We start from the raw sequence: 12,618 nt of genomic DNA, 5'->3' as shown, positions 1-12,618 counted from the left end.
CTGAAAAATATCTAATCGCCATTCAGAATGAATGACTGAGTGTCAAATAAATATGCGGGACCTGTGAAGATCCGGCTTAGATTTGATCTTCAGCAACCTATGCTTGTCGTAAGAGGCGACTAACGAGATCGGGAAGTAAGGCTCGCTGAATTGGTTGACAAATGTCATCGTATCCCAATTGCGTAGGTCGATGCTCAAGCTGTTGATCACTGGATTGTGTGGTCCAGACTTGATTATTTACAGACCGCGGTCATATAGTTGGAATATTGCTGAGTACGGCGTTAAACAACCAACCAATCATGCTTGCATGCCTGGTCCAAGCTTGGGTATTTAAAGTTTAAATGTACGTAATAATGAGTAAAACAACATTCAACCATTCCAATTATGGAACCTGACGGACTGCCTTCAGTTGGTATGTCTATTCTACTTAGATCATAACTGTTTCCACAGGGCCTAGGTTTGGTGTGGTGGAATCAGTCAGCTTCATGGAGATTTATAGGCATTGGAATGAACATCAGGTTCCTTGGAGACATTGCAGCAAGATCCATTGGAGTGCGGAAGGGCAAGCGTTGGACCCTGGTGTTCGGTCTAGGTGGTCTTCCATCAGGAAACTTTCTGCATCAGGCGACCATTCGTACTTGGGTTGAGACGCTTCATAAATATCGCGATGCTTTGCACCTCCATCATGTCGTAAGAGTCGGCTAACGGGAGCGGGTGGACAGACTCGCTGACTTGGTTGACACATGTCATCGCATCCCAATTGCGCAGATCGATGCTCATGCTGTTGATCTTTGGATTGTCTGGTCCAGACTCGATTATTTACACACCGTGGCCATATAGCTGGAATATTGCTGAGTGCGGCGTAAAACTACACTCGCTCACTCGCTTAATTCTTCATATCGGCGCATTTGTACTGATATTTTAGAGAATTACTGCGAAACATGGAGTCTCCAAGTAAATTTAAACAAGACAAGTATTGTTGTATTTAAAAATAGGGGCAGACTTTCTAGAACGGAAAAGTGGATCTACATACAATTACATTGGTATGCTATTTACTAGAAATCTCACATGGCAGGTATCTATAAACACTCGGACTCTTAAAGCTAAGAAGGCTCTCATAACTGTTCAGCGTAGTTTGTTTAAGTTTGAAAATCTCTCATATGAACTATATATTAAAATCTTTGACACTAAAATAATGCCAATTCTATTGTATGGTTCTGAGGTATGGGGTAGTCAAAGGTTTAAAAGCATTGAAAAATTACAGTTTCAAGCATGTAAACGTTTTCTGGGCATTGCCGGTCTACAACTAGTGTTATTGTATTAGGTGAATGCGGTAGATACCCAATCTATATCTTGGCACTGAAATGTTCTATTTTATATTGGTTGAAAGTCATCTCAATGCGTCCTCACCGCTATCCCTTAAAAGCCTAAAAGATGTTACTGTATTTGGTTGAAAATGCAAGTGAGGCTAGAAATAAACATAACTGGGCTATGTTAATTAAAAATACATTGTTCCAACTTGGTCTTGGATATGCATGGGTCGGACAGGGAGTTCGGGATGCTACAACTTTTTGTATCCATTGTCCAACAACGATGTAAGGATTGCTTTCAGCAAGAGTGGACCAGAAATATCCAAACTGGAAAATGTTCATATTCGTATTCTTTGTTTAAACAACATTTTATGTGTGAAAAGTATTTAACAGTTGTAAATATAAGGAAAAGAGTGTCGTTATCGCAGTTTCGATGTGGTTACTATGATTTAATGTATTTTAAAAGAATATGTCATGCTACTGAGAACCAATCCTGCAAAATGTGTGACAGAGATATTACTGAAGATGAATACCATGTCCTTCTAATTTGTCCACAGTATGAAGACCTAAGAAAGTATTATATACCATCTAAGTATACGTCCTGTCCCACATTTTACAAATTCTGTATACTAATGTCAACCGAAAATGTACAGCTACTTCAGAATATTGCCATGTTTATACACCATGCACTGTTAAAACGCAAACGCGCTTGTACCACTCTCCCATTATAACTGTTTTAAGTGTACAACGGGCATCTGTCCTACAGTTCAGAAATAAAGAAGATACTGGGGTAGAGTAAGACGCCACATACATATCGGTATACGAGACCTCACCTACACTGTCTGTCATATGCGAGTCCATTCACAATGACGTCATCATAAACAGGTGGGCTAATTAGAACTAATCTGGGATGTTTCTCTGTTTACACGCTCCCATATGGTTTAGAAATGGTGAGTTGTTTGTCAGTTTACATCATCTTGAACCAACATTTCAACTGATTTACAATTGGAAGAGACCTAACTTCTATATATTCTAACACGTGAATGATTTCAGATGTTGTCGTTATTGGAAGACGCCTAATTCACCTTAGCTTCAGTGACAACTGGCAATACTGTATCAAATTAAGTACTAAATATTTTCAAAAAGTGTCTTGTCCTCAAGAGCTCCGGAAACACTATGTATATTATAATCTGCTACAACAATTTACCTTTGATCATTTTTATATTTAAAACAATTAAATCAACCTTTATCGAGAAAGACCCAGGTAAACATTAAATTAATCATCCTTCTACGTATACTGACTGACTGAGTATGGTTTTACGCCGCTTTTAGCAATATTCCAGCAATATCACGGCGGGGGACACCAGAAATGGGCCTCACTCATTGTACCCATGTGGGGATTCGAACCCGGGTCTTCGGCGTGACGAGCCAACGCTTTAACCACTAGACTACCCCACCGCCCCCCCTTCTACGTATAGTTCTAATAATGTTCCTATAACCATTCTATACATGATGAGACGAACACGAGATCAAAGATATTGTAAAGGATTAGAACCCAGGACACAGCAATATGACACTAACAACGCCCTTAATATGTAACGACTGTGTGGTAAGATATATTCTAGTGATAAACAGACAACGTTATAGCCAAAGTGAAACGTTTCTTGAAATATCCCTTCACGTTGGAGAGGGTTCAGTTTCATCCTTTACACTGCTGTGTTGAACAGTCTGTAATGGGGTAGTCACAACAACACGTGCAGCCGTTCTGTTACACCGCCGAGGTATTTCAAACACTCTATTATCCTGTTATGACATAAGAATTTACATTATTATCAGCAAAATACCAGTGGTGTCAGTCACAACCGGGCAAATATGATGCCTCTCGTGAAAGACAGCATTTGTTTACTTCGAAAAAGAAAGGTTTCATGGCATTCTTCTCAACAATTTCAACTCGACCACCCATTGAGAAATTACGCAGCTATCAGAACTTGTGACACTTGTGAGTTGTAACGATACCTTTTGGAATACTTCAAGACTTCTTAGACAGGAATGAAAGAAATACAGGCTAGAATTTAGTTTGAGCTCAAAAACAAATTTAAAACTGTTCGCCGCAAATAGTGCTTAGTCAATGCACCTGTTGAGGTAGGTTGCCAAAGAGGTCTAAGACAAAGGAACGTGTGTAAAGTTGCGTCCCTTAGGAGCCAGGATCCGCTTGCCAGGATCCAGTGGTCAGTTTCATTAAACAGTTCGTACTGGTTTACGCTCGGCTGCCTGACGTGGGCATATGCCATGCATCGTCTATTTGGGTCAGTAAAATGACTGCTTGGATTCGCATATATCCCACATCATGCGTCCGTCCAACTGACCGAATTCGCATATATCCCACATCATGCGTCCAACTCATTGAATTCGCACACATCAAATATCATGCGTCAAACTGATTTAAGTTCGCACACATCACCTATCCTCACACACGCCGGTGTATTACACATCATGCGTCCGATTGAAGGACGTCACGTGTGTATCGAGCATCACGTGTCCAACTGATCAACGTCTTCACATCTTATACACTGTGAGATATACTGGTGCCATACATATGGCCATGTGAAACCTCACTTATTATTATCTGTCATTTGAGAGTTGAAATGAAGAGATCCTAAACATGAAGGCAAATAAAAAATTTAAACATTTATAACTTGTAAGATATCACACTGTAGACAGTTTCTATGAATTTATGTTGGAAAGTAATAAACAGAATACTAAACTCGTTTCCGTGGAATACTGTATATAAACCTCGTGAAAGATTTAGTATCAAATCTCTCGTTTGATACCAAATCATTAACTCGTTTAATAAAAATGGTATTACACGGAAGGTCGTTTAGTATCCTCTATATTCACATCTTATACTCTGTGCGACATACTGGTACCCACACCGTATATCCTGTGAGATATCTCGGTATTCACACCTTATATCCTGTGAGATATCTCGGTATTCACACCTTATATCCTGTGAGATAAGTCGGTATTCACACCTTATATCCTGTGAGATAACTCGGTATTCACACCTTATATCCTGAGATAACTTGCTATTCACACCTTATACTCTGTGACATAACTAGGTATTCACACCTTTTATCCTGTGACATAACTGGCTATTCACACCGTATATCCTGTGAGATAACTCGCTATTCACACTTTTATCTTGAGATAATTCGGTAGTCACATCTTACATCCTGTGAAATAACAGGGTGTTATTACACCCTGTGAAATAACTAAGTATTCACACCTCATATCCTGTTATCTAACTCGTTATTTACACCGTATCTCCTGAGAGATAACTAGGTTTTAACACCTCTTATCATGCGAGATAACTCTGTATTCACAGTTTTCACCCTGTGAGATACCAAGTAGCAAGAAACAACACAGATTATTGACACTAAGACTACCAACACTCTGCAGCCAGACAGTCTTTTCAACCCCATGGTAGTGCACAACCACACCAGGCATGCTACACAGGAGCTCCAACAGTGGACATCTGACATATCATCACATTGAAACAAAGTAGAGAAATTTAAAAAAACGTCTTCAACTGAGTTAAATTTGAAACAAACATTTATATAAATATAAGAAGGATGGACTTGAGACATTGTTAATGAACAATGTGAACCATCAATATGTATGATTGAACCAAGTGAATTTTATCAGTTTGTGTAGCAGAGAGTCACAAGAGTGGTCTCCCCTCAATAAATCAACAGTATGTTTATTTACACTGACAGTCTGTTCTGATGCCTGGATCAACTGTATGACTGCATAACATTGAAATCGATGATTGCTTTGTCTAAAGAAGCAAACGTTGGTGATGACAAAACATAAGATTAAAATCAACACCTTGTGTTTTCTTCAGAATATAACTTGGTCTCTGACCTATTTCATCACAGATTGCTAGCTTGAATTGTATAGACTTTTTTCATTCTGTCAGATTTATCTGTCAGTGCTGAACTTGTAAACAGTAGCCTACAGTCTTAAATGGCCTGAGTGAGTGAGTGAGTGAGTGAGCGAGGGGAGGGAGTGACTGACAGAGGGACTGTTAGGGAGGAGGCACTATTCCAACAATTTCTTGACAGCCTGTGAATTATCGATTCTGGGCCAGGCAATCCTGAAATTGGCAGCCTGAGAGAAAGTTCCATGCCATTGGGGAATGAAAGGAACATCAGCCACTTCACTCACTGAAGTCAGGATACAGATGTCTGGGTAACACAGCATATCCTTTCCTCTGGGTTCCGTGTCATGAGAGTCTCAACACCTCACTGCACTGTGAGTCTATGGAAGCTTTCAGGAAAGCTATAAAATCAAAAGAGCTTTAAAAACTGTGACATCTGAACCTTATGAAAGTTCAAAGGCTTCTGGAAACACTGTAGGAACATAGTGCAACAAGTGACCAACTGTGGTTATCTGCTTGGTTGAAACACAGTTCAGAGCATGAGTGAGTAAGGACTCAACCACTTTTAGCAACATAGCAGAATATCAACACTGGGTACACCAGAACTGGGCTTCACACATTGTACCTATGTAAGGGAATCGAATACCAGTGTGATGAGCAAATGCTATAGGTACAAGGCTACCCCCATTGCCACATTCATATTTTGGGTATCTTCCCAAATCTTAACAATAACAGAATGCTCATATTCCCCAACAATGTATGTTATACCCAATGGGACTCAGGCCCCTGACCACAAAAGTAGCCATCATTGAGACTTTGAGACTTGTACCTCAGGACTACATTTCATTTTCATTATTTCATTTTCCTATTTTGCTTAAACTGACCCTGAGTAATACTATCAGAAAATATATAGTAAAGTAATGTAATGTAATAAAGATTTTGGTCTCGTTCTTGCAGGACTAACTACAAACTCTGACGATGAGTGAAATAAGGTTTACAGTAGTCTTCTGGACTAGTTTTACATTAAAAGAATTTCAAAGGTTGTAACGATTGTTCATGATTTTAGCTCCAGAAATGAAATAGATCTTCATTTATCTCAACTGTTGTTGATGCTTACCAAACTTCCTAAACATCAAAATGCCCAAATCATTGGCTAGACTGAGATGTTTGCTGTTTCAGTTGAGAAATACAGAAAGTTCTTTGAGTAATGAATGCTGTGGAAACAAACTGAGACATAAGGATGGATGTGCAGACAGACATACAGCACGCAGTTCCCTAACACATCCCACTGATGACTGAGGATAAACAAAGTATTCAGAATTCAGACATGAATATCATATTTTTTAAGGTTCCAAATGAAATTTCAGCACTAACCATTTATTAACAAACAGAAATCTGAACACCTTCAAAGATTTGATACAAAGACACCAAGAAACGATAAGCATTGGGATGTATATTTACATCAATTTAATTTTATCTGTACACATCATACAATTTATTTCCTCACTGCCTTATATTTCGATATATACAGTCTCATTTCACAATATACTGCTCAGCTTTTGCAAGGGATAATCAGATATGTTATTATATATTAAATTCTCTTGAAACATTCTGATAATATTTCTTGTATATCATTGAAAGATACTAATATCCCTATCGAAAGTAGACAAATATATATCCATAACACATTCTATCAACCCATGTTGTGCTAAGAGCGCTTTGTGTCATTTAATGTACTTATCACTGAATGTTGACCCATGTTTACTGGATCTGTTCCTTATCTATATGAAAGCATCAGATATCAATAATCAAGAGGTAAACATGGCCAGATCATAAATAACATCAGTTGCTGTGTACAGACAATTGTCAAGTGAGTGAGTGAGTGAGTATAGTTTTACGCCGCTTTTAGCAATATTCCAGCAATAAAACGGCGGGGGACACCAACCCAGGTCTTTGGCGTGACAAGCGAACAATTGTCAAGAAATTCTGTGGCCCAATGTATGGAAACCTAGTGGGACAATCAAGAAAACACACACACTATGCATCAGTGATGAAACAATACATATCTTCACATTATTGTTTGAGTGAAGTAACTACTCCCAGTCAGCCACTATGGTTTTCAGGCTGAGATCCACAGTTCAGAGCAAAGATGACATGACATCACACAACTGCCACATGCTAATCTGCATGGGGGACTTTTCTCCTGTTCTCTTGTTTGTCAACAAAGGTGCTTATTTTTCAATTAGAGAAATCCAGCCTAATGGAAGCCTTTCAGATGATTGTAAAAATATGCCATCTCAACTCTGAGAGTGAAGTGTGTGGTGATACATCATTGCCAGCTTTGATGTCTTCAAGTAAGTAGTTAACAGTACTCTACAGAACAACTGCCATGGAAATTGCCACAGTATTGTTTGGACAAAGACTAGTAGCAGTAGCACCACATTGTTCATGTATTAGTCACATATTCACATAAAAGACACAGTTTTAGATTGTCACCTTTCACATTATACTCTCAATGAGTAAGTATGTTTTTACAGCTGCTTTCAACAATATGCACTATCATGGTAAGGGACACAGGGAATGGGCTTCACACATTGAACCCATGCTGGGATTCAAACCCGGGTCTTCAGTGTAATGACCAAACACTTGCTTGGTTAGTTTATTGTTTAATGATGACCAATTCTAACCTGGATCTTCACAGATAAGCAAACACTTTAACAACTACGCAACCCCACCACCCCTATGTTACACTGAACAACATGAATTAAATATGTAGTTTGCTGAATGGACTCTGTGACAAATCATCTCTGATTGTCACTGGCCTTTGGCAAAGATATGAGGTTGATCACGAGGAAGTCTGGCTAGGAGTACCTCATCACGTCTGTAAATGGCTGATTGTCCTTGCATACAGTGGTGAAAATAACCATTTCCTTAATCCTCATCTGATAGATCTCATAAAAGGCGTGATGCATTGTGGACACTCTCACAGGTAGGAACAAGAAGCTGGCGGCTGACCCATACAAGCTGTCATGATTCTATCCTGACTCCTGATCGTATCATGACTTTTTGGGGAAGAGTCTCATGAGCAGCACCATCCAGCAGAACGTGATGATGACGACCACCAGCATCACCCAGATCCACCATGAACACGTCTTGGTGTGAGCCTGTAGTCGCTCACTCTCCGTCTTCAGCTTACCCAGGTTGGTGTCGGCCAGTCTTGTGCTATCTGTCACTTTCTGCAACAAAAATATTTCCATGACCAATTATAGGGCATCAACCCAAACACAACATATGAAAGTACTTTGAATGGTGTCACGTCACAGCAAGTATGCTTACTGTGGATAAAAAGCTCACCAGTGACTTTGATGAAATCTATGAGCACTTTCATGCTTATAACCGTTCATCAATGGATTCAGCTCAGGCAACAGAACTCTTCATTAGCCTTCAATAATAGCCCACTCTAACAAGTAGAAATTTAGGTTATAACTTAGAACCAGTTTTCAATGCTTCAATTTTGCTAGAACTGAATTTAACTGAAAACATACAGAACACTTTTGATCCATTGTCAATGTTACATGAAGCCTGAATGACAAGAGACTAGACTAATGGTATTTTCATTAAAATTGGCTGCCTTGGAAACACTATGCCTCTTTGGTAGTGTTTTGAAAGACGGTTTGTTGGTATGAGTTGATGGACTTTCTGACATGTTCACTCAGTTAACCTGCACATACATAATTTACCAACAATTTTATCCCTAACCACCGAAACACCAAAACTCATGCAGTGCACACTCAGATGGTCTTTCTAGATACAGACCCACAAGGTAGTCCTGTGCCATATAAACAGAATTTTCTTGTCAAAACCTGAACGGAATTTGGACATAGACAAACCAAGGACCAATGACCAAAACATTTCTGGGAACTTGCTGCAGAAAAGAAGTCAGTGGCGAATATTATCAAGCCACATGCTTTGCACATGAGATTTGCAATTGTGTGTGCTGATTTGTAAATTCCAATCAAAGTCAGGACACTTAGTGTATGCTGACAAAATAGCAGTTCCTAAATACCTGATTACATATTTTCTGCAAGAGTGTTTAGTTTCAAATGAGTCCCCACCTTGCACTTTTGATAAACCAATCAGAGTTACCTCCCCTTTCTATCTAGATAAGTTTTGCTGCACCTTTCATTCAAATACATACAATTATTGGGACAGAGCCACACACTGAATTCAACACTTTACATATCTAACATGTCTAGAATGGATGGTAGTTCTGATAACTAGCACGAATTACCAAAACTCTGTTAATGGTCAAATGGAATCAACAAGATCAACAAATTTAGAGTTGTGTCCCTTGACATAGGTATTTTGACCAGCTATTGCATTTCAGAGTTAAAGCAATAACAATTATTATCAGATATCACAATGACAGCAATGCTTACCTATTGTACATTTTCAATCTTTTAATCAATTGATAGCCTTGATGATATATGTGTATGTACCTGACGCTGTTTGTCATAACAAGTGACCTGTTCATTGGCTTACAGAAAGTAGCAATGGCTTTGATCAGTAACAGAGCAGATTTTATGCAGGCAGTACTTGCTTTTCAAAGCAGTCCAGATCCAGGAGTCAACATTTCACATAAATGGACCTGACTCTGTACAAAAATCTGTATTTGTCCAGTATTTTCTTTACAGTAATGCTAATTATGTTATAAAATTATTAAACCATCATGTTTAGGGTAAAAAGTATTCAAAATGTCAAATACTGCCAGAAGGAAACTTTACAAATGTAAAAAGTATTTTTACCTTGATGTCATCCTGAACAATCTTGCCAGACACAGTGACATTATGCTTCAAGCCCTGCGCAATGACCAGCATCTCCTCAGCAAGTTTCTCCTGCATCTGATGATGATGCTGCAGTACAGTGTCAATGTCCTGGTCCTTGGTCTTTGTCGCTGACGTAAACCAACATCTTCATCATCTATCAACAGAAAACAGACTAAACATTTGTGCATGCTTGGAAATGAGTGCCATGGTTAAAAATTGAACTGACTGTTTTACTGGCAAAACTTGTGAAAAATACAATAATGTTGAAATGTATAGCATTTTTCTACTGGTAAGTCTAGCCACACCACACACCAAAGTGAACGCACACCATTCTTCAAGGGAGATAATTTACAACTCTCTGTGTGCGTGTGTTGTTTCGTGACTCATATAACATACAGCTCTATGATGGTGGCATGGTAAGAAGAGAGTCTATACCAGACAAATAAGAGGTGTAAATGATGAGCAGCAATCCAAATTCCCACAACCAAGTCACTAGGCCTCACCACCTGACTTATTGAGCCACCTCTTACAACCATTATTGGTTGGTGGAGACCAATTTGAATCGAAATCTACACAAGAAGCATGCAAGTTAATGAACCTGTGCAAGTTAATGAACCTAACCACATAGCATAGTTGCCCAAGAAAACTTTAATCTAAACTGCAACCATCAATTCACATTCCAGCCTGGAATCCATGCAGATTAGATCCATGCAATTAGCATGATCAAGCCCTAATTATCAGCTGATTATGGGTCATCATCACCAACCATGGTATCCACCCAATTAATTGTCTAAAGTAGTGAGTGAGTAAGTGAGTTTAGTTTTCCGACACACTCAGCAATATTCCAGCTATATTCCGTGGTCTGTAAATAATCAAGGCTGGACCAGACAATCCAGTGATCAACAGCATGAGCATCGATCTGCGCAATTGGGAACCGATGACATGTGTCAACCAAGTCAGCGAGCCTGACCACCCTATCCTGTTAGGTGCCTCTTACGACAAGCATGGGTTACTGAAGATCAATATTCTAACCCGGACCTTCACGGGTCTTGTCTAAAGTAACTATTATCATAATCACAGATTACTTTGTTTCTGTTGTATACAGTGCTCTTGCCAGCCTGAAGTAAATGTCAATTAAACCCACTAAAGGGTATATTAACCTGTTTGTCCTGACCCCAGGAGTTCATCTCTCATCTCCTGCTGGTACATCACTTTGGCCTGCATGTGCAGCTGCTTTCCTGATATTGATGATGTTGTCCGAGGAACAGACAGGAGATCGGTAGCATGGGCCTTCTCAGAGGCAGTGGGCTGTATTAGGGGAACAGTTTATAGATGACAACACAGATAGTACAGGAACACTGAATCATGAACAGCATGAATATCGGAGACAAAAATTAATCAAATCATGAATGCTAACAATTAAATAAATCAATCTTCATTCTCGTTTATTTGAATGTCAAAAGTGAGATTTAGGATTTTGAGATGATACAGGAGTATTTTAGCCTAAAATTAACATTACACCAATTGGTGGACTTAAGTATCAGATATTATGTTAGCTAGGATGGATGCTAAAACCTCAAACACTGATGATATTACCAAGGTTTGCCTGCTATATGTCATGATATAATCCTACTTGTTGTGTCAAGAAGCAGGATAACAGATTTACACCAAAAACACAAAGATTTTTACATTTTTATATTAAGCAGGATATAGTTAATAACTCACCATCTTCTCTGCCTCTATGAGACCTTTCAATAATTCTACCTTTTTCGTGTAACCACCAAGAATTTCATCACAAGGTTTACTGAAAGTAACAATAAAATGCAATCAACATTCACACAGAATATGCCTGTGTTAGCTTTAAGCTGGCTTTAATCCTCCACATGGCACAAAATGAAATGTGAAAAAGTCCACATGGTAAGTTTTTACAAACTTATCATGTATACCATGTTTACAAATTGATTTACAAAATTTTAATCCCAGGTGTGTAACACAGACCCGGTAACTACATTTGGGGGACCTACCTTTGCGCTTTCTTCAACTCGGACAACTGATTCTGTAAAGCTCCTATGTACTGGAATGAACGAAAATAACTGATAGCACGATGCTCTGAAAACCTAGCCGACAGTTGAGGATGCAGAGTCATGTCTTGAATGTACCGGACCGCATCAAATCTCTAGGCTACTGAAAACCCAGTGTGTTCAGTTACCCCCATCCTGTCACAAAAGTTTCATACATCATCTCCATTACTGATAAATAATTACAAGAATAACAGATTACTGGAAATCATATTTCGGGCAACAGCTGACGAAAGTGTTCGGATTTACTTTGACAATCCAATACTTCTTGAGTTTTAATACAATTATTAATTGGAAAAGATTAAAATTCTTTGAATACCTTTTCGAGTCGCCAATCTTTTAGCGATTTATCGCTTGCCACGGCTTCACATCGGTTTAACAACCTGTTGAAGTTTATTTCCAACCTGGTAGCCGCCATGTTGGCAATCTTACAACCTTACCTTCGTTGTGAAGAGTTCTACTTC

The 12,618-nt window shown here is 38.9% G+C and overlaps 1 protein-coding gene across 1 annotated transcript; it reads right to left on the bottom strand.

The window, feature by feature from the left end:
* Positions 1-6,688: 6,688 nt before the first annotated feature.
* LOC124291022 (vesicle transport protein USE1-like) lies at positions 6,689-12,601 on the bottom strand. The gene is given in 7 exon segments (XM_046727926.1): positions 6,689-8,486; positions 10,056-10,195; positions 10,198-10,230; positions 11,237-11,384; positions 11,802-11,880; positions 12,101-12,150; positions 12,474-12,601. Coding segments are annotated over 7 exon segments (729 nt in total). The 5' UTR covers positions 12,573-12,601; the 3' UTR covers positions 6,689-8,306.
* Between the last annotated feature and the right edge of the window lie 17 nt (positions 12,602-12,618).

Source organism: Haliotis rubra, unplaced genomic scaffold (genome assembly GCF_003918875.1).
Source record: "Haliotis rubra isolate DU_JTF1 unplaced genomic scaffold, ASM391887v1 Scf48, whole genome shotgun sequence".
In the NCBI taxonomy this organism is placed as follows: Eukaryota; Metazoa; Mollusca; class Gastropoda; order Lepetellida; family Haliotidae; genus Haliotis; species Haliotis rubra.
This window is presented reverse-complemented; position numbering and strand designations above follow the sequence as displayed.